The following is a 23,104-nucleotide window of genomic DNA, read 5'->3' as shown; positions in this document are numbered from 1 at the left end:
CCAGTGGACAGGAGCCTGGAAGCCCTAACGACTGCCTGCCCAGCCAGTCAGGAAAAGGGCTAGAGAAATCACGTGCTTCTTTGTTCAGCTTCCACTACCACTGGCCTGAGCGGCAGATGAGGTGGGGCTGGCTTCCTGCCACCAATCAATATGAGGGAAGGACTGTGTCCCTGACAGGTTAGTGCCTGTGGACATGCACATTCTCAGTGGCACAGACTGGGACCATTCCCTGCCTGGTCAGTTCAGCTGCATGTGCCTGGACATGAATGTCTGAGCCCAAATGGTTTGAGAACAGTTCTCCCTGTCAGCCCTCTTGATCTTAAAGTTGGAGGCAGACTTGGACAGGGGCTGCACGAGACCGTGTGGATAACAGCAGATGCATGTTTCCTATGGCTTAGTCATCCTTTTGCCTTTTGAGATGGCAGTGCCTTGAACACCACTCAGTGAGATTTTTGGTCCCTCAGATAGCTATATTTTCTCTCAAGCATTACCACTTGTGCCTGGCTTATTCTTCTCATCCTTTAGGAGTCAGTGAAGGCATCCTATCTTTAGAAAGCCTCGTTTGAGTCTTGCCCTCCTGTTACACTTCCCTACTGCTTTCTGGATGTCTCTTTATAGTGTTTCCTTGGATAGCCATGGAACTTCTTGAGGACAGGGACTGTGCCTTTATATCTCCAGTCCTTAGCCTAGTACTAGCATTTAATGGGTGTTCAGTAAACATTTTCAGAAGAAAGGAAGCTTGCTAGAAAGACACACTTGATCTTTGAGAAACGATCTTAGGGATTCATAGGCAGCTGGGCCTGGGCAGGAGCAGAGCTAGCAACACTGATGCCGGCTGTCAGGGAGAACTTCTGGCTGTGCAGGACCCTTCAGCACCAGGAGCCTCGACTGGACCACACCCAAGCCTGAGAGATAATCACCACCATTGACTCATCCAGAGACGGGCTCCTCCCATGGACAGTGTTTCCCTGATGGCTTTGTGTTTCAGGAGCAAGTAAGGAGCAAATCCAAGATCTGTGCCAATGTGTTTTGTGGAGCTGGCCGGGAATGTGCAGTCACAGAGAAAGGAGAGCCTACCTGCCTCTGCATCGAGGTAAGAACTGTGGGCGAGAGCCAGAGGACGGTGGCCAAGGCCATGTGGTTAGCTACCCGTCTACAGAGCAGAGCCAGTGATTTTGTCATCTTTATAAAAGCATACCTTGACTTTCTGAAAGAAGAGAGTCACTTTTTATCTCAGGGGTTAAAAATCAGATGTGAATGTAGGGATTTTTTTCCTTTTAAAAATTCTTTAGCTTTATAAGGTTTTCAAATTACAAAATTAACAATTGCTTTTTATAAGTGATACAGACATTTATGCAAACATAAAGTTAATAATCTCCCGCCATAACCTTCAAATCCCCTTAGTCTGAGGTAATCAGTGTTAACAGTTTGTGTATATTTGTTCCACATAGTTTTTTTTGTATCTCTGCAACTATAAATATGTAGAGTTTCCCCCTATTTTATGCAAAAATAAGATCATAATGTAGACAGATCTAGATATATGCAACTTGCGTCTTGTACTCTTTAATATGTAACAACAACCCTCTATGGGTCAGCACATGTAGTTCTCATTTTTTAATAGCTCAGTTATATTTAGTGATATAAAAGAACCAGATTTATGTAATCATTTTCCCACAGATGGACATTCAGGTTGTTTACCATTGTAAACAGTAATGTCTTTGGCCAAATATTCTCACGTGCTGTTGCCTTTATTTCTGTAGGATTGAGTCCCACTTGTTAGGTTGAGTCCTAGGCTTGCTAGGTCAAGGATATGCGCATTTTAAAATACTAGCTGGAATGCAGATTTTTCAGGTTTGGTTTTGTTTTTAATGAAATTTAAAAAACAAAGTGAGCTTTTGAGAAATACTTCTTTTGTAGGCAGAATTCTCTCTCTTAGCGAACATAAACAGCTTGGATGTGTGCCCTTTCCCCCTTTTTCTGTCAGAAGAACCCAAGACTGGATTCCTCCATATTGCTGCAAGTTGATTCACCCACCTTAGTAACCAGTTGAAGGATCCTGACCCATTGTCCCAGAAAGGAAGTCTCTCAACTCAAAAACTTGCAAACCAGATCTGTTAAGGATTCTCGGAGGTTGTCACTAGTGGTGTAGCTGGCCACTCTGTGGCCATTTAGGGTCCAGAAACATGGAGGTTAACCTCAACTTGGCCACATACCATTGTGTGATTTTAAGCAAATTAATTGCTGTTGGATGCCCTGAAGACCGACCATGTTTGGCTTTGCTCAGGACGCAAGTTGCTTTGCCCAATGGATTATATTAATAGCCCAATGATAAATATTGGTTAAGTGAAGCTTGTCTTTCTGGGCTTTGGTTTTCCAGTGTGTAAATTGGAGAGGTCGACCTGCCTTCAGTTCCAGGGTCCTGTGCTCTTTTACCACATCTACTCTTGTTTGCTTTAATGTCTTTATTAGGTCTAAGCAGAACTTGCTTACCCCTTCCCCCTTTAAAAAACCACAGAAGTGTAAAGAAACTAAGCTTGCCTGTCACTGTGGCACTTTAATAGCCAAAGTAGAATCAAGCTGCCAAGTGAACTTTAGTCCATTTCCTGGTCCAGAATGATCCTCTGTCACACTTCACAAAGACCTGGCACCCCCTCCCCCTGCCTGAAAACAACCGTTGTGAGATTAGGAGAAAAACAAAATACTAAATAAGGCAACAGAGCAAAGATTCTTATAGCTAGACCCAGAAAGAATTGAAGAATTGGGGTGATGGGGGTCGGGGGGCTGTGGAAACATTCCTTTCAATGTTTCCATATTCCCAGCTCTGGCTGTTTTGTGTCATAAAATTTTGGATTTTAAGGGGTTTTTTGATATCCAGACATTGAATGACTTTCTACTAAGTGATAAAGTGACAGATAATCCAGATTCCTGGCTTCGGATAAAATGCCCTTCCTGCTAATTTGAGCGGATTGGGGTCAAGGAGTGGGTATTTCTTTTCACTGAACAGAAGAGATGACCAGGGCCAGGATCAGCACAGAGCACCATGAGGGACTGCAAGGTGATGTAATTCCTCCAACACTGAGTAGGGGAGGGTCACTGATGCCAGAGCTGGGGCTCCCTGTGCCCTGGCAGGGTAGAAGTGTTCTCTGCTGGGGAGGACTCCTCACAAGATGGCTGTGTGTGTGTGTGTGTGTGTGTGTGTGTGGCGCACACAAACTCAGCCTTGACTATACCAGCATCCTCCACGGTCTGTTTCAGCAATGCAAACCTCACAAGAGGCCTGTGTGTGGCAGCAATGGCAAGACCTACCTCAACCACTGTGAGCTGCATAGAGATGCCTGCCTCACTGGATCCAAAATCCAGGTCGATTATGATGGACACTGCAAAGGTAAGTAGTGCCCTCATCACCATGTCGCAGCTCCAGCCAGGGAGCCAGAGAAGGAGCAGTGGCCTGGCTTCCTGGAGTTCTTTCCACCCCAAACACAGTGTCCAAAGCTGTGGGGACCACCTAGTTGCTTAGAGAGGCATCCCCTTGGTGCTCATGAGCCTGCTGGGTTTGCCCTGGGTGGCCCTGCTTCTACCCTGCCCTTCCTGCCTCAGACTCCCCAGGTGGCTTCCCACACTGTCTGGAGAAGGATAGTGGATAGGGACCACATCAACAATCAATAGTGTGGTAGTATTTAGCTGAATTCTGTACCTTTTTAGAAAGCAGGTAAATTTCACATATCTTGTGCTTTTTAAATTTGGGTACCTTTCAGTCCTGATGACATAGTTCCTCTAATTTACACTCAAACCACTGCTATCAGAGTAAGAAGGAAGGGGTTCCAAGCTTGTTGCTAATTAGACACCAGCCTCCTGCCTACCCTTGAACTTCGCTGGAGAAAGAAGCTGTTTCCCACATGTTGGTCTCCACTGCGTTTCTTTGTCCGTAATGATTCTGTATGAATTCTCAAAGTCCCAGCAGCTCCCCACCCCTCAATCTAACAAAAGGAGGTATGATATCAGGAGGGCAGCTCAGTGGCCTCAAAATTCAAACAAAGCAGGAAAGAAAAGATCCCCATACTTGGTACCTGGAAGGAGAGGAGATAAGGATTCAAGACAAAATGATGAAAAGATATAAGTGGCCCCTTAATATGGGCAGTTTTAACCCTAGCAATACACAGAATTTTCTTTTTTCTTCACTTTATGTTATGCATTTTCTTCCTTTTGTCCTACAGAGAAGAAATCTGTAAGTCCTTCTGCCAGCCCAGGTGAGTACCTCTTTTTTTCTATAGTGTGCATTCAGGGAGGAAATTCTTTTCATGATGGAAATTCCATGTTCCACAATCCCTCCCTGCAAAGCTCACAAGATCTTTAATGTGTCAGAGCTTGTGACCCAGAACTGGTCGCTCCTCAACATAGCACAGAAAAGCTGCAATACTGCATTTTTTGGTACTTGCCATGGAAAGCAGCTGATTGGATCAGAGTGTTGGCCGTGTTTTTCATTTTTGCTGAGTAATGATTGAACTGCAGGATGGAAAAGCCGCTGAGCCCCTCCTTCAGTGCTTTGTCAGACCTGTGGGTGTCACAGGACAAGCAGAATCAGGAGGCACAACTGTTTTGGAAAGGGGATAATTGAAAATGGCAGATCTTCTTCCATGATTTTCAGTGAATACAAATTTAAAATTTCATCGATTACAGACTCCTTTAGCATATGCTTTTCCTTAGATCCTCACATAACCTTGTGAAGTAGTTACTATAATTACCTTATAGATGAAGAAATTGAGCCTCAGAGAGGTTAAGTGAATTTCCCTGAGTCACACAGCCAGAAAGTGCCAGAGTGGGGAAAAATGCCCACAGTTTTATTTCCCTGGCTCAGTGCCCTTTTTACATCCCGACATGTGTTGGGAATTCCCTTTTGCCAAAGCTTTCCCTTCTCTGCCTCCCAGTCCACTAGACTTCCAGCCTCACCTGTTGTTGCCATGTGGCTTACAACAAACAGCTGTCCAGAGCAGGGCTTCAACATGCCCTTCCCCAACCTCATTTTCTGTTGCTTATAATATAGGATAAAACTTTAAATGGGAGAAGTTTTTAAGGGGGGCAGAGGGAAAAGCTATATAGAAAGAATCAAAAATCCAGTGGCATAAAGAATTGTAGTGTTCTCACTTATTATTAATTCAGCTCATCTATGAACCAAAAGAGCTGTTCTATTGATTGATTTTTTTCCCTCTCAGCTTCCTAAAGTTAATGAAAATATCCTTTATTTTTCTTTTTACTTTTTTCTCACCTAAGCATAATCTCTGTTTCAACCTTTTCAAACTTTATAAATTTTTTAGACATGCGCTTGAATCCTGGGTTAGATACAATCCAGTAGCCTGGATTGACTCCTTTGTAAATGTGTGTAATAATCCTATTTCCCCTGGGTTGCTGTGAAAATTCAGTGAGATGATACATGCAGGTCCCCAGGCACTAAGCCCACCAGCTAGGGGGTGCTGGGTGACACTGGGGTCCTCACTGCTCAGCCCACCCCTTTTCCTGCAGTCGTTTGCTATCAGTCCAACCGCGATGAACTCCGGCGTCGCATCATCCAGTGGCTGGAAGCGGAGATCATTCCAGACGGCTGGTTCTCCAAAGGCAGCAACTACAGTGAAATCCTAGACAAGTACTTTAAGGTAACCCAGCACACAGAGCTGGCTGCCTATTACCAGACCCAGGCCACTTCAGCCTGTTTCCCACCCAGTTTGGCTTTTCTCTAAGTCTTTAACTTGACCCTCCATGGCTTACAGAGTTTTTCTTCATCTGAGGAGAGTCAATGGACTTGTATTTCATGGGTGCAGGATTCTTCATGAACGTAGATACTGATGTTCCCATCGTGTTTGGTTGAAGCAACAGATTGTTCCACTTGTGGGGAGGAGAGATGCTGCTTTCCAAAAGGAAAATGAGGGAAGAAACAGTATTTATCAATGAGTAGGGCGGCCATGCCATAGAGATCTTTCACAGAGCTTGAGACAATTGTTAAAAGAAGCAGTTAAGGGTGCTCTTCCAGCTGATTGATAAGAACATACACACGTATGTACATCACACTCAGATAAGCACCACATACAGAAACACACCACCACATGCAGAGGTGTGCGTGCCACATGGAGACTGTCGTACACAGATGCACCACACATGTTCAGGCACCCACGTTCCCGCATAGCCATGAAAGCCCCCATCACTTACAGACAGTCACATCTCTGGGTAGAGGCCCTCCGAGGCTCATCCTCAGATGCCCTCACATACCTCCATGGTGTGTCCTAGGCTCGACTAGCTCAGACTCAGAAGCAGCCCCCACACATGAGGGACTTCTAGGCAGCTCTGTGGCCACTAACTGTGGTCAACACCAGCCTCGTCTGTGGATTCCTCTTGTTAACTGACATCATGGACCCCACCCTCAGCCCAGAGATGGAGAAATACGGTGTTGGACTGAAATAGGATATTGGTCATCTAGGACTTCATTTAAGTAGATGTTTCTCACTGTGGCAGAAAGTCAGTCTCTCTGGATTCCAGGGGCTTGAGAAGAGAAAGCACAGCCCTCTCACTCTGTCTTCTGTCTCAGCCACTCCCATATCAGGGAGGTCTGGGGGCAGGGGTAGTTCCTTATCTACAGAAAAACACACATTGCCGAGCCAGGAGATTTGGACAGGAGGAGAAACTAAAGAAAATTATTTTTTGAAAGCCAAGTGAACAGCACCTGCTGGGTCTGTTGTGAGCAGTAACTTGGGCTTGGTCGTTACAGCACAGGAACCATGGGGCCCAGGACACTCACCAGGAGACTTCTTGGGACCTTATAACTGTTCATAGTGGCCTCTTGATGGAACATGCCTTGGGCATCACTGGCAGCTGCTATTAATTTGATTCCTAAGGACCAGGGCCCCATACATCTCCACCCCCTCTGGCAATAACTTTCTCTCATAGGTGCCTGTCTAAAAACTCCAAGGCCCCTGGAGAAACTACCCTTTCTCTAGAGCATTCTCATCCTAACCAAGAAAGCTTGCTCATAACTGACAAACACAGTGCTCGCTCTTCCAAGTGTCCTCCAAGAAAATAGGGTTTTCACAATCTACTTCTTGATGATCATCAAAGAACTATATGGTACAATCTTCAAAGGGAGGCTTCTCCCCACTAGGCAAACAGCTGCCTGTTGCTAAGCGATCTGTATCTCACAGAGACTGTTTCTGAACCAGTGAATTGCCCTCCAGCCCAGCTGACATTCCTTTCATCAAAATTAGTTGCAAAACAAATCTAATCAGAATTTGGATGAGACCAAAATCAGACTCTCATCTGAACTGGTGATTCAGTCATTATTTTTTAGACAAAAGCCCAACAGAGTAAAGAGGGAAGGCTTCGGGTAGAAAGAGCCTTTTATGACAATGCCACACACAGAGAGAGCCACAGAGCCTTTTATGACCATGTCTCTCTCTCAAACACACACATATACACACACCCTGAATTCCTGGTGACCAGGGCTGAAACTGGAGCCAGGGTAAAAGTATAGTGATGAGAGAGCATCTGAGATCTTTTCCTAGGAATTGGGACAAGAATAATAAATAGGTATTAAGCAAGGGCCCCCAGAGTTGTTTTATACATACCTGTCATACATACCACTAGAAGATTTACAGCCTTAGAGTAGAATTTACATGATATGTGATAGTCATGCATCAGAGTCAGTAGCTGTATCTTTCTCTTCTACCTGGAAACCTGTGCAGACTTTTCTTCCAGAAATTCTCCCACCATCTGGAGAGCTACCTTGAAAGTAACATGGGGTGCTGATTATTTCCCAGGGTAGCAGAATGAGGCAGCCTAGGGAAAGAATTTTGAAAAAAATTTTTTTTCCACTAGAAATATTTTGGAGAGCAGCAGTATCTAAATTAGAATTTGATCAGAGCCTTGAAGTTGCTGCCCTCCACCTGCAGCAAGGGCCTGGGCATCCCGAATGGTCCCAGGTCTCAGCTGAGCATCTTGCCAAAGGGAGCATAATGTTGAGCTCGCTTGTGCTCATGGAACATGAGCTGGATCACGAGGGCAGGCTGCACTGTCTACAGTGGGGCCCACAGCACAGCGCGGCAGGGTCAGGGGCTTTGCACCACTTCCACAAGGCAGGTTTTTGATGTGGATAACGTACAGGGCCTTTGCCTTTGATGAGGTCGGCTAAGGGTACCAATGTGAGAGGTAAGCACTGAGAGCTAGCCAGGAAGGTTGGAAATCAAGCAGGAAGAAATGATCCTGTGGTTCCCAGAGTGAGCTCTGAGGTTCGCCGACATCACTGTTTATAAGCAACTTGTTAGAAATATGCATCCTCAGCTCCAACACTGATTCTAATTCACAAGTCTGTTGTCCATGATCATTAGGGTTTGAGAATATGGTATGATAGAGTAAATTCAAGAATGTCTGAGGGATAGTGCCAGGAATGGGGCTACAGAGACCTCCAAAGCACTCCCAGGCTCCTTGACAGCAAAGGCCTGGGTTCAGGCTGCCCCCCTTAGCGGGGTCTGGGATTGAAAGGCCCTCAGCAGCCTTTGCCCAGATACTTTCAGTCTTTCATCTTGCGGCACAGGTGCCTTCTCTGGGTGCCCCAGGGCTTCGAGGTTTTGTTGCTCGAAGGGCAGAGCAGGTTTGGACTGTGTTAAAAACAAGATGAACCAGAGATGGCCCAAACTGAGTGGACGGATGATAGAACTGAGGTTTTACAAAACGTTCCAGAAAGATCTCTTCATCTCCTTTCTAGAACTTTGATAATGGTGACTCTCGCTTGGACTCCAGCGAATTTCTGAAATTTGTGGAGCAAAATGAAACCGCCATCAACATCACCACCTATACAGACCAGGAGAACAACAAGCTTCTCAGGTGAGTGGAATGAGGGGGTCAGGGAGAGGCCCACAAGGGCAGGCTGTGTAAGAAGGGATTTGAACCCCTTCCTACCTGCTAAGGAGCCTCCAGTGTCAAAGTCAATGTGAAGTAAAAAGCGAAATAGGGTTTTGTCCTGATCTCTTCTGTGAACATTATGAACTAATATATTGAGCACCACTGATATCTGATCAAGTAGTTAGTGTTTTTGGCCAGAACTTGCAAGGAATTGAAGAAAGTAGTTTTAAAATTAATGATCACATCAGAGCAAAGTTGTTTCTTAGTGTTGTGGATAATATTTTAATGGTTCGTTTTCTTAAGGAATTACTTCAATGTTCTATTTAATGATAAGTCTAAAATAGCTTTAGATCTGATTTTAAGATAATAAGTGCTGTTTCATGTAGAGAACCCTAATTGTTACAAATGGGAGCATGTTCCTTTCCTTTTCTGGTATTATTCGAGAGTAAATATTAATAAAAATTAACCCCTAAGTAAATATTAATAAAGTTAACCCCTAACGATTAATAAAAATTAATCCCTAAATTAACTGTGGTTCCAGTATATTGGTAAGAATTAAAAATCGGAAGGGCTTCCCTGGTGGCTCAGCTGGTAAAAAATCCGCCTGCTATCCGGGAGACCAGGGTTCAATCCCTGGGTTGGGAAGATTCCCCTGCAGAAGGGAATAACTATCCACTCCAGTATTCTGGCCTGGAGAATTCCATGGTTTGTATAGTCCATGGGGTCACAAAGAGTTAGACACAACTGAGGAAAAAAAGGAAAACACCTGTTTGTTCAGAAGAATGCAAAGCATGAAACCCAGATTCTAGGGTTCCTTTCTAATGATAACCCATGGCCTTAAGGCTTCCCTGGTGGCTCAGATGGAAAGGAATCTTCCTGCAGTGCAGGAGACCCCGGTTTGATCCCTAGGTCAGGAAGATCCCCTGGAGAAGGAAACGGCAACCCGTTCCAGTATTCTTGCCTGGAAAATCCCATGGATAGAGGAGCCTGGCGGGCTACAGTCCATGGAGTCACAAAGAGTTGGACATGACTGAGCTTTGAACTTTTACTTTTTATGGCCTTGAAGTATAATACCTGTAAATCCTTCTTATTTTGATGACCTGAAATAAGATAACATTTTACAAATTCAACATTTGATCCTTATAACACTGCAGTGAAGGAAGGCTGCTTGTCCCCATTTCACAGATAAGGAAACAGGTGCAGGAAGGTTGAATAACTAGCTCAAGGCCGTTTGGGTTGTAAGTGATTGAGCCAGGGCTCAAACCCAGGCCAAGGGGAGAGGAAGGGAGCTGGAGTTCTAGAAAACTTTTCTGAAAGATCTCTTTGTATAATAAAAGGATGATAGTGGTGCTGCTGGTTTCAAACTCATATTCTTTCGAATCACACATTCTTTTCATATCTGTTCCTACCACTTTTATTTGATTTTTCTAGTTGGGTTGACTTGATACATTACACCTGGAGCAGGGGAGGCAGTTGATAGTGGAAGGTATATGCAGATAGTGAAACATTTGTCAATCCACGTGGACAAAACCATCCAGGAAGCTTCAGTCATCTTGGGAGTATCATTTGAACAACTTGAATGATCTGATATCCCATATAATAAACTAAAGGTTGGATGCTTACTGGAGTCAGGATACATGATGGTTGTAGAAGGTCAGTGTAGAAACTTTCTCTTTAAATAGTTTCTTTGGTCACCTTCAGAGGCCCAGGTATATGTAATCCTGATGCTTAATTCCTTCAGGAGGGAAGCTTTGGTCTTGCTGACACATTTCTCCTGTGTTTTCTTTTCAGAGGACTCTGCGTTGATGCTCTCATTGAACTGTCTGATGAAAATGCTGACTGGAAACTCAGCTTCCAAGAGTTCCTCAAGTGCCTCAACCCATCCTTCAACCCTCCAGAGAAGAGTATGCCTAATCTAAGAAATGCTCAATGCTTCCCTAGTGGCTCAGAGGTTAAAGCGTCTGCCTGCAATGCAGGAGACCTGGGTTCGATCCCTGGGTCAGGAAGATCCCCTGACCCAGGAAATGGCAACCCACTCCAGTACTCTTGCCTGGAGAATCCCATGGACAGAGGAGCTTGGTGGGCTACAGTCCACGGGGTCGCAAAGAGTCAGACACGACTGAGCGACTTCACTTTCACTTTCAATCTAAGAAATAGCGGGTTGTAGGGAGTTGGGGGTATTTAGAGGGGGCCAAGATAGAGGAGCAGAGAAGGCAATGGCACCCCACTCCAGTACTCTTGCCTGGAGAATCCCATGGATAGAGGAGCCTGGTAGGCTGCAGTCCATGGGGTCGCTAAGAGTCGGACACGACTGAGCGACTTCACTTTCACTTTTCACTTTCATGCACTGGAGAAAGAAATGGCAACCCATTCCAGTGTTCTTGCCTGGAGAATCCCAAGGACTGGGGAGCCTGGTGGGCTGCCGTCTATGGGATTGCACAGAGTCAGACACGACTGACGTGACTTAGCAGCAGCAGCAAGACAGAGGAGACTGTGGAACTCTCCAGAGCTTACTAAGAAAATTCCCTTCCGTGATTCCAGACTGGGCCCCAGCCCATCATCTCCATGCTGAGGTTCAGGTTGATAGAGGCATTTGTTCAGTTATAGTGCCCCTGAGGGACAAGCAGGTCTTATCTGGAAGGTGGTAAGGTGCACAGACGGTAGCCAGGACGTCTTCTTCCACCCTCACCCTAAACCTCTGCCCCTTATTTCTGGTCTCACAGAGTGTGCCCTGGAGGATGAAACGTATGCCGATGGAGCTGAGACCGAGGTGGACTGTAACCGCTGTGTGTGTGCCTGTGGAAACTGGGTCTGCACAGCCATGACCTGTGACGGTGAGAAAGAAGGGGCGGCAGGGAGAGCGCAGTCTTCATGAATCACCATGAGGGAAGTCAGGGTGGGGATGCTGGGGAAGAGTGCAGTGGCTGGGAGAAAAGAAACTGGAGGGCAAGAGACCAGCTCCCACTTGGACTGTCAGGGTTCCTAGAGAGCAGCCTTGAGGCCACAGCACTTATGCTAGATGCACTATGTTAGAAAGTCACTCCAGAGGATGGGAATAAGAAAGATTCAAGACCCAGGGCAAGATCGAGTGTTGGTAAGAGATTAGAGTGGTAAAAGTAGTAAGGAAAGCAAACACATATTAGTGAGAATTACAAGCATTTCTTGGAGTAGGGAGTGACACCCCACTCCAGTTTTCTTGCATGGGAAATTCCATGGACAGAGGAGCCTCGTAGGCTACAGCCCTTGCAGTCACAAAGAGTGGGACACAACTGAACACACACACACACATGCGTGCATTCCTTCTAAGCACTTTACATATTAACCCACTTAATCCTTATGACAGCTTAGGAAATCCTCTATGTCAAAGACTTAGGCGATTGGAAGGCAAAACGACTTCTTGCCATCCGTGCCCGGCAGGAAAAGGAGAAATGTTCATAAGCATGTTTGAATTAACAGGATTGGGTTAGCCTAAAAAAAGAGAAAGTTGAAATAGTTGAGACATGGGCAGGGCAGGTTGGGAGACATCAGACATCTGGGGAAGGGGGAACAGTGCCCAAGCCAGCATCACCACTAGCACCGTTCTATAAAGAGATCTTTCAGAAAAGGTTTCTAGAACTCTAGCTCATACCCTCCCCACTTAGCCTAGATTTGAGCCCTGGCCCAGTCACTTACTACCCAAGCATGTTACTTTGGAGGTGTCCCATTTCCCTGGGATACTTTATATTCAGAGAAATGTGGGTATTTCATTTCTCTTTCCATAAGTTAAATGAGAGATGAAATTGAGAGCCTAAAAGGTAGATATTGGAGGGATCTCTAACAGGCTTCCCCCAGCCACCACTGCTCTGAGCCTTGATTCTTCTTATAGGAAAGAATCAGAAGGGGGCCCAGACCCAGGCAGAGGAGGAAATGACTAGGTATGTCCAGGAGCTTCAAAAGCACCAGGTAAGTTGCAACCTCCGTGCTGGTTCAGGTAGCCCTGTCACCACCAGGCCCGTCCTCCACTCAGACACTGCCTAATGCCCCAGGTGACCAAGGACATGTGCTCTGTTGCATACAGTAGGTCCTGAACGACACACCTATATACCTGTGCCATGCAGATCATGATATAGATAGTTCCCTGATGGAGTCCTTGTGGAGCCAATATGCCCCAGCAGGTGTAGATTACAAGTTGGTAAATTGCTTTATAAGTTAGAATCAGGTGGGTGATGGTTTGCAAATAAGCAGGAGGCCTTACAAATAGCTGTAAAAAGAAGAGAAGGGAAAAGCAAAGGAGAAAAGGAAAGATATAAGCATCTGAATGCAGAATTCCAAAGAACAGCAAGAAGAGATAATAAAGCCTTCTTCAGCGATCAATGCAAAGAAATAGAGGAAAAGAACAGAATAGGAGGCTAGAGATCTCTTCAAGAAAATTAGAGATACCAAGGGAACATTTCATGCAAAGATGGGCTCAATAAAGGACAGAAATGGTATGGACCTAACAGAAGCAGAAGATATTAAGAAGAGGTGGCAAGAATACACAGAAGAACTGTACAAAAAAGATCTTCATGACCCGGATAAACACGATGGTGTGATCACTCATCTAGAGCCAGACATCCTGGAATGTGAAGTCAAGTGGGCCTTAGAAAGCATCACTATAAACAAAGCTAGTGGAGGTGATGGAATTCCAGTTGAGCTATTTCAAATCCTGAAAGATGATGCTGTGAAAGTGCTGCACTCAATATGCCAGCAAATTTGGAAAACTCAGCAGTGGCCACAGGACTGGAAAAGGTCAGTTTTCATTCCAATCCCAAAGAAAGGCAATGCCAAAGAATGCTCAAACTACCGCACGATTGCACTCATCTCACACACTAGTAAAGTAATGCTCAAAATTCTCCAAGCCAGGCTTCAGCAATATGTGAGCCGTGAACTTCCTGATGTTCAAGCTGGTTTTAGAAAAGGCAGAGGAACCAGAGATCAAATTGCCAACATCTGCTGGATCATGGAAAAAGCAAAAGAGTTCCAGAAAAACATCTATTTCTGCTTTATTGACTATGCCAAAGCCTTTGACTGTGTGGATCACAATAAACTGTGGAAAATTCTGAGAGAGATGGGAATACCAGACCACCTGACCTGCCTCTTGAGAAACCTGTATGCAGGTCAGGAAGCAACAGTTAGAACTGGACATGGAACGACAGACTGGTTCCAAATAGGAAAAGGAGTAGGTCAAGGCTGTATATTGTCACCCTGCTTATTTAACTTATATGCAGAATACATCATGAGAAACACTGGACTGGAAGAAACACAAGCTGGAATCAAGATTGCAGGGAGAAATATCAATAACCTCAGCTATGCAGATGACACCACCCTTATGGCAGAAAGTGAAGAGGAACTGAAAAGCCTCTTGATGAAAGTGAAAGAGGAGAGTAAAAAAAGTTGGCTTAAAGCTCAACATTCAGAAAATGAAGATCATGGCATCAGGGCCCATCACTTCATGTGAAATAGATGGGGAAAGAGTGGAAACAGTGTCAGACTTTATTTTTGGAGGCTCCAAAATCACTACAGATGGTGACTGCAGCCATGAAATTAAAAGACGCTTACTCCTTGGAAGAAAAGTTATGATCAATCTAGATAGCATATTCAAAAGCAGAGACATTACTTTGCCAACTAAAGTCCATCTAGTCAAGGCTATGGTTTTTCCAGTAGTCATGTATGGATGTGAGAGTTGAACTGTGAAGAAGGCTGAGCGCTGAAGAATTGATGCTTTTGAACTGTGGTGTTGGAGAAGACTCTTGAGAATCCCTTGGACTGCAAGGAGATCCAACCAGTCCATTCTGAAGGAGATCAACCCTGGGATTTCTTTGGAAGGAATGATACTAAAGCTGAAACTCCAGTACTTTGGCCACCTCATGCCAAGAGTTGACTCATTGGAAAAGAGTCTGATGCTGGGAGGGATTGGGGGCAGGAGGAGAAGGGGACGACAGAGGATGAGATGGCTGGATGGCATCACTGTCTCGATGGACGTGAGTCTGAGTGAACTTCGGGAGTTGGTGATGGACAGGGAGGCCTGGCGTGCTGCGATTCATGGGGTCGCAAGGAGTTGGACATGACTGAGCGACTGAACTGAACTGTACTCAAAGAAGCATTCCTATTTCTTGTCATGACCAGTGCCCAGACCCAAGACTGTGAGCTCCTTGAGAGCAGGCTCTGTGACCTGCTCACCAGTGTAGCCCTGCATTTAGTACAGGGCCTGCTGTATAATGGGCTTCCCTGGTAGCTCAGTTGGTAAAGAATCCGCCTGCAATGCAAGAGACCCTGGTTCGATTCCTGGGTTGGGAAGATCCACTGCAGAAGGGATAGGCTACCCACTCCAGTATTCTTAGGCTTCCCTGGTGACTCAGGTGGTAAAGAATCTACCTGCAATGCAGGAGACCTGGGTTTGATCCCTGGGTTGGGAAGATCCCCTGGAGAAGGGAGAGGCTACCCACTCCAGTATTCTGGCCTGGAGAATTCCATGGACTGTATAGTCCATGGGGTCACAAAGAGTCTGACTGAGCAACTTTCACTTATGAACTTATAAACACTGCTGTATAATTGGCTCTCAGTGAGCATGAAATTAGTGGATTTAGACCGTAGCAGAAAGGATTTGTTAAATGCCAAGCTGGCTGGAATAGCCTGAGATAGAGATTCTGTTTCCTAGAGACCTGAGAGGATAACAAGAATTCTGTTCAGGTTCTATGTCATTAACTTGAAGCCCTTCTTGGCAAGAAGATTCTTAGCAGATTAGTGATTCACTGACATATGTTACTGAGGGCCTAGAGAGAAAACCTAAATGACCTAGACTCCTAGGACTGTCTTTCCACTGGTTACCTGTAGTCCTAACAAAGGATATTGCTCCTTGAATCATCTGTCTGTAAACTGGGTCTGGTAATACAAGCCTTCTCTCTGACATATAAGTTTTTAAGCAATGTAATGCTTACAGGAACTATTGAGATGAAATATGTGACTTGAGAATCAAGAATTATTTGTATTAATAGTAATTGCTCATATTTATTAATGGTTTTTCATGTGTATTTTGTCACTGATAGTGTAGAAACCTCATGTCAGTTTTTAAACAGATGCAAAAGCTCCTAGTCCTTGGCTTTTTCATATTTCAGCAGCCTTGAGCTTCCAGATTAGTATAAACCCACAAAAGCAAAAAGCACTTAATAGGAATTCCTTTCATCTAGGGTGGAAAATGATCAGAGTAGACAGTGGGGAGTGAGTTATAATAGCTAACATTATTTAGTCTGTCCGTTTTACGTCAGTTGCCTCAGAAGCAGACACTAAGGTAAGAACTCAAGTACAAACAGTTTATTTGGGAGGAAGTCCCCAAGAAACACCAGAAGGGGAGTTGGGAAGTGAGCCCAAGGAGGGAAGAAATAATGAGTGTGTATTCTGGCACATTACCACTGGGGGCAAGTGGAGCTTAGTCCTGTCACAGAACTCTGGGAACAGTTCCAGTGCGCAGGGGGCAGGGAGCCGGGCTGTGCCTGCATGAGCTCCCAGCAGCCACTGGCTGAGAGCCGCCACCAGCAAACATGAATTCCCTGGCCTTTCTGGCCTGTCAGCGCGTGTGGGCAGAGCGGGCTTCAGCAGCCAGAGAAAGCCGCAGGCAAGAAGATGCAGGGCCTGGCAGTAAGAAGCCAGGCCGGTGTACTGAAATGTTGCAGACAAGGGCTGTGGATGGGGCACTGACGGTGCCTACCAGATGCCAAACACTGTCTTTTATTCCCTATTTAATTTTTTATTGAGATGTGATTCACGTACCATAAAACTCACCCTTCTAAAAGTATACAATCAGATGGTTTCTAATATATTCACAAGATTGTCAGCCATTACCACTGTCTATTTGCAGATCATTTTCATCATGCCCCAAAGAAACACCAAACCCATTAGAAGTCACTTACATTCTCTCCTCTCCCAGCCCATGGCAACCACTATTATACTTTCTGTTTCTGTAGATTTGCCTATTATGGACACAAATAATTGGAATTGTACAATATATGGCATTTTCTGTCTGACTTTTTTCATTTAGTGTAATGTTTTTAAGGTTTATCCTTATTGTAGTGTGAATCAAGACTTCATTCCTTTTTAGGAATAAAGAACATTGCATGGATAGATAGACCACATTTTGTATATCCATTCATCAGTTGGTATATATTTAGTTTGCTTCTGCTTTTTGGCTATGATGAATGATACTGCTGTAAACATTCTTATACAAGTTTCTGTGTGGACATATGTTTTCAGTTCTCTTGTGTATGTACCTAAGGAGTGGGATTGCTGGATCACAGGGTAACTTTGTGTTTAATCTTTTGATAAACTGCCAGACTGTTTTCCAAAGTGACTATACTGTTTTATATCGTAACCAGTCATATTCCAATTTCTCCACAAACTCACCATCATTTGTCACTGTGGTTATTTTTTGTTAGACATCCTAGTGCGTGTGAGATGACATCTCATTGTATTTTGATTTTCATTTCCCTAATGATTAATGATGTTGAGCATCTTCTTATATGCTTCCTGGCTGTAAGAATGTCTTCTTTGGAGACATTTGCCACTGTTAGAAGAGGTAGTATTTACTTTATTACCCTTATTTTGTAGTTGAAGACATTGAGGCACAGAAGGTTTCATAATAATGCTCAAAGTCCCCCAGAAAGTTGCACAGCCATGATTCAAGCTCAGGCAGTCTGCCTCCAGAGCCTGTCGCTCTCAATGCTTCTCTAAATTTGGATTCAAAACATTTTGTAGCACTTCCATGTAGCATCCTTTTCTTCATTTTTCAAATGAATATAATGTCTGACCTTGCTGTTTCATAGGAGTTTAGAGTCGGCTCTTAATTTAGCCACGGTCCTATGCAACTATGTCATGGTAAGACATGATCCTTGCCCTCAAGTTGTTCATCATCTGTGGAGGAGACAGACAAGTAAACAGAACTAAACTTGAACATGAGCATGTTTCTGTCAGTGCTGGCCTTGAAGACTAGATCAGTTCAGTTCAGTCGCTCAGTCATGTCCGAATCTTTGTGGCCCCATGAATTGCAGCACGCCAGGCCTGCCTGTCCATCACCAACTCCCGGAGTTCATCTAGACTCACGTCCATCGAGTCGGTGATGTCATCCAGCCATCTCATCCTCTGTCGTCCCCTTCTCCTCCTGCCCCCAATCCCTCCCAGCATCAGGGTCTTTTCCAATGAGTCAACTCTTCGCATGAGGTGGCCAAAGTACTGGAGTTTCAGCTTTAGCATCACTCCTTCCAATGAACACCCAGGACTGATCTCCTTTAGGTGGACTGGTTGGATTTCCTTGCAATCCAAGGGACTCTCAAGAGTCTTCTCCAACACCACAATTCAAAAGCTTCAGTTCTTTGGTGCTCAGCTTTCTTCACAGTCCAACTCTCACATCCATACATGACCACTGGAAAAACCATAGCCTTGACTAGACGGACCTTTGTTGACAAAGTAATGTCTCTGCTTTTTAATATGCTGTCCATGTTGGTCATAGCTTTCCTTCCAAGGAGTAAGCGTCTTTTAATTTCATGGTTGCAGTTACCATCTGCAGTGATTTTGGAGCCCCCCAAAATAAAGTCTGACACTGTTTCCATTGTTTCCCCATCTATTTCCCATGAAGTGATGGGACCAGATGCCATAATCTTAGTTTTCTGAATGTTGAGCTGTAAGCCAACTTTTTCACTCTCAGATAAATGCCAATAATTTTTAATATTTCATAATGTTTATTTTCTCTTGCCTTTCAAAGGAAACAGCTGAAAAATCCAAGAGAGTGAGCACCAAAGAGATCTAATGAGGAGGCATCTGGGAATGGTGTCCAGAGCCTGGCACCTTCTCTTCAATTTCAGCGCTGAGTCCAGTATATGCAAGTGTCTGCTACAACCGCCAAATCACCTGTATTTGCTTATATAGCAATGAGTTTTATTTTGTCTATTTGTTCTGCAATAAAGGAAATGGGGATAGCTGGCTAGGAGGGGAAAGGCCAGAGCCTTCATTTCTAGGAGTGTTTTGGGAGAAGCTGTCAGTGGTGCTCAGGGGCCAGAGGCAAGTAAGGAAACTGCATCAGGGTTGGGAGAGTGGACCCAGATCTGGAACCCTTCTGAGTATAGCACAGCTGTGAACATGCTGCAGGGAGTGCAGGCAGTGAGAGAGAGCTGAGCAGGCTGTCCCAGAGGAGGGAATTGGAAAACTCAGTGAAGAAGACTGCATTCTGCTTCCAGCCCTTCCTGCCACCATCAGCATAACAGACCTCTAGCATCTGTGCTTCTCCTCAAGGCCCCAGCCACTGGCTCTAGATACACGGCCATCCTGCTAGTTCCCCAGTGTCTGAGAGAGGGTGCCCCCAAATGATGCAGATACTTGGAGAGTTTGAGCCCCTTAGAGATCTAACCAAATTTTTAAAATACTTTTTACCAAAGGTGCTATTTTTCTGTAAACTTTTTTTGGCAAGTTGATTTCATTCTTCAATTATTATCATTATATTATTGTTGTTGTTTAATATTTTATTTTCTTAACTAGAAATTAAGCTTTTGTAATTATTTTTCATTAGTCCTGCATTTCAGAGATGGGAGAGTTTGGGGTTCTTCCTTGTGCAGAGACTGCTATCACCCAGACATCCCCCCACCCTGCCACATGCAGCCTGGAATTCTCCTGTGGTTTCCAGTGGGTCTGCAGTCTGCCAGAGGAGCAGGGGGTGCCTCAGACAGAAGCCATGAGAAGTATCCCCACACAAAGCCTTTAAGATCCAAAATGCTAACTTGTTTTCATTTATTCTGATAGAGCCATACAAATCAGTATTCCAAAGAATGGAGACAAGCGCAGCTAAGCAAGACTTAGATGTTCCCGGCCTATCAATATGCTCATTGATCCTGCACTAAGTAGGAGAGTGACTCTGGCCCATCTCTTCCTATTTCTGGGCCTTAGTTTCCTCAGTGAACAGGTAGGAATGCATTAAACTATTGATTTGAGGAACTGTAAATTCTGTGATTCTGGTAATAGGTCCAGAAGGAGAAAATGTGATTTTTCTCCTCCTTAGGATAAATGAAACCTTGTTTTTATGTAAGAATCAGAGGACCAAAAACAAGATGACAAATTTGACCTTGGTCTGAATGGCCCCACAGGTCGTGCTATGATGTAGAGCCCTCAAGTAAAGCCTGCCCAGGAAGAGAGTGAGAAAGAGAACCACTTCTTTGTCTTCGCTTTTACAGTTCATCTTTAACCTTGTTGGGAAGAGAAATGAATCTCCCTTCAAAGATAAGGGGGAAAGAAGGTTTACATTTTAAGACAGGGAAAAAAAGTGGAATCAAATCCTAGAAGTGTGACTGGAGAGAAGTCAGTCATTTCTGTGTCTTTTGACCCCTGTGATAATTAACCCCACTCAATACCATGTTTAAGATGCATTTGGAGTAACAAAATTAAAAACTTGACATAAGATCTCATTTTCAGAAAGCAGATTACAGACCACCAGAGGGAAATCCTGAGGGCTGTATTGCACAGGCAACTCTTAGAAAGTTGCGCTGAAAATGGAATTCCTTCTAACCAGGTTTCCTTTTTCTCCTTTGAAAGAAGAACATTCCACTTTGTTTAGAATTCGGATTTTTTGTAAATCATCCCACTTAAAAGCTCTCTTCCAACCCAACTTATACAGTTTGAAATGCACCTCCCTGTCAAAGTGCCTTGGAGAGCTCCCAACAGCACATCTTGACCAAGTTTTGCCAGCCCTTGGACACCAGAAGAGAGGGCGGGAGTACCAGTCTGTTTAAAGCAAGAAGGCAGAATGTCTCCTCACCTGTTACCTTTAGGTCAGTGGCTGCCATCCAAGATGACCCTACCCTGCGATGTTGAAGTCCCAAGACCTAACCTGCATTCCTCCTGTAAATAGGGAACTACTGTCGGCACCATAGAGTCACGTGATGATGATCATTCACAGAAAGCTGCTAAATAGCCTAGTTTGGGGAGTCTTGCATAGAGCTTTGCATGGAGCAAATAAACAGAATTAAATCAGGTTCAGTTCCTCCAGCTCTCTAAAAGCACAGGGCTTAGACTGCAAGCTTCCTTGGGCTTTCTCTGTGTGTCTATGGTTTTTATAAAGACATTATAGCATCTGTTAAGATTCAGTGTCCATGGAAACCTTCTCACATGCCATGGCTCTGGACTCCATCATTGTTTTTGGAAAGCAGGGCTCCTCCACCTGCTAATAAGACCATCTGGACCAGTCTGAATGTCTTTCCTTTACATTTATGTTTTTAAATAGTCAAATTTCAAGAAGCAAATTTGGACAGGTTTCTGTTGCCTGTGTGTTTGTGAAATGTATTTGTATTTAGTAGGCTTCCATATTGCATTTAACTTGTTTTTGTAACTCTTGATTCTTTTTTTGGATACTATTGATAAATAAAGAAATTAAAACAATAACTGTGTCATTTTCCTTCCCCTCAATTAAGGCCAAATAAAGTTGTGAGAGGGCTTCCCAATGGCTCAGTGGTAAATGTCTGCAGTGCAGGAGATGCAAGTTCAATCCCTGGGTCGGGAAGATCCCCTGACATAGGAAATGGTAACCCATTCCAGTTTTCTTGCCTGAGAAATTCCATGGACAGAGGAGTCTGGCGGGCTGTAGTCCAAAGCATCGCAAAGAATCAGACATGATTGAACATGGAGCAAGAGAGAGAAACATTATAAAAATTATAAAAACATTAACCATTTACCTTATAAAAGTGAATTTGAGTTTCAAGAGGCCTGAAAAGTTTATCCTAGTCTTGGGACTAAAGCTGTAGGCAGGAAAGTTTGCTCATGGACTGATAAGTTTATGTAAAAAAATAAATCACTGATGGTGGGTGTGGATAAGAAGTGATGAGAAGTCTGGGAACATTCCATTTTAGAAGAGATTAAACTAAATGACTCCTAAAGCTGCCAAGAATCTGATGAGACTGAAGGCTGATTACAGGTAAACTTGTATGAGAAGTGAAACAAACCTGGGAAGGTGGCACAGGAAGCTTGTGAAGATCTGGTTGACTAACCTTAGTGGCTATTTACCTGATACACGTGCATCCCATGGAGTAAACATTTCCAAGTGGACTGCATGTTGTCTGATCAATACCATCTTGGAGACATATAACCAATACTTATTTTCCAACTGCCTGTCCAAATGATTCTTACAGGTATCATTCACTCCCCATGACCATTAATTCTGTCTTCCAGAAGAGCACATTACAGATGATGAGGTTTAAGCTGTCTTAATTATAGTCATAGAAAGGCAATGCCAAAGAATGCTCAAACTACTGCACAATTGCATTCACCTCACATGCTAGTAAAGTCATGTTCAAAATTCTCCAAGCCAGGCTTCAGCAATACGTGAACTGTGAACTTCCAGATGTTCAAGCTGGTTTTAGAAAAGGCAGAGGAACCAGAGATCAAATTGCCAACATCTGCTGGATCATGGAAAAAGCAAGAGAGTTCCAGAAAAACATCTATTTCTGCTTTATTGACAATGTCAAAGCCTTTGACTGTGTGGATCACAATAAACTGTGGAAAATTCTGAAAGAAGTGGGAATAGCAGACTACCTGACGTGCCTCTTGAGAAACCTATATGCAGGTCAGGAAGCAACAGTTAGAACTGGACATGGAACAACAGACTAGTTCCAAATAGAAAAAGGAGTAGGTCAAGGCTGTATATTGTCACCCTGCTTATTTAACTTCTATGCAGAATACATCATGAGAAGCGCTGGGCTGGAAGACGCACAAGGTGGAATCAAGATTGCCGGGAGAAATATCAATAACCTCAGATATGCAGATGACACCACCCTTATGGCAGAAAGTGAAGCAGAACTAGAGAGCCTTTTGATGAAATTGAAGGAGGAGAGTGAAAAAGTGGGCTTAAAGCTCAACATTCAGAAAACTAAGATCATGGCATCTGGTCCCATCACTTCATGGGAAATTGATGGGGAAACAGTGAGAGACTTTATTTTGGGGGGGGCTCCAAAATCACTGCAGATGGTGATTGCAGTCATGAAATTAAAAGACGCTTACTCCTTGGAAGGAAAGTTATGACCAACGTAGATAGCATATTTAAAAGCAGAGACATTACTTTACCAACAAAAGTCCATCTAGTCAAGGCTATGGTTTTTCCAGTGGTCATGTATGGATGTGAGAGTTGGACTATAAAGAAAGCTGAGCACCGAAGAATTGATGCGTTTGAACTGTGGTGTTG

At 44.1% G+C, this 23,104-nt stretch overlaps 1 protein-coding gene across 3 annotated transcripts in view; it reads left to right on the top strand.

Moving 5' to 3' along the window:
• Positions 1-21,312, top strand: part of FSTL1 (follistatin like 1) — a 57,890-nt gene extending 36,578 nt beyond the window's left edge. For 2 of the 3 annotated variants that reach the window (XM_018043569.1, XM_018043521.1), the window contains exons 3-11: positions 989-1,093; positions 3,256-3,385; positions 4,215-4,247; positions 5,518-5,648; positions 8,744-8,862; positions 10,672-10,784; positions 11,604-11,714; positions 12,746-12,822; positions 18,650-21,312. In XM_018043569.1, coding sequence (XP_017899058.1) covers positions 989-1,093; positions 3,256-3,385; positions 4,215-4,247; positions 5,518-5,648; positions 8,744-8,862; positions 10,672-10,784; positions 11,604-11,714; positions 12,746-12,822; positions 18,650-18,694 — 864 coding nt within the window. In that variant the 3' untranslated portion in view covers positions 18,695-21,312. The remainder of the gene's footprint in view (positions 1-988; positions 1,094-3,255; positions 3,386-4,214; positions 4,248-5,517; positions 5,649-8,743; positions 8,863-10,671; positions 10,785-11,603; positions 11,715-12,745; positions 12,823-18,649) is intronic. The other variant, XM_018043466.1, reaches the window with a different exon arrangement.

The sequence above is a fragment of the Capra hircus genome, chromosome 1 (assembly GCF_001704415.2).
Source record: "Capra hircus breed San Clemente chromosome 1, ASM170441v1, whole genome shotgun sequence".
Classification (NCBI taxonomy): domain Eukaryota; kingdom Metazoa; phylum Chordata; class Mammalia; order Artiodactyla; family Bovidae; genus Capra; species Capra hircus.
This window is presented reverse-complemented; position numbering and strand designations above follow the sequence as displayed.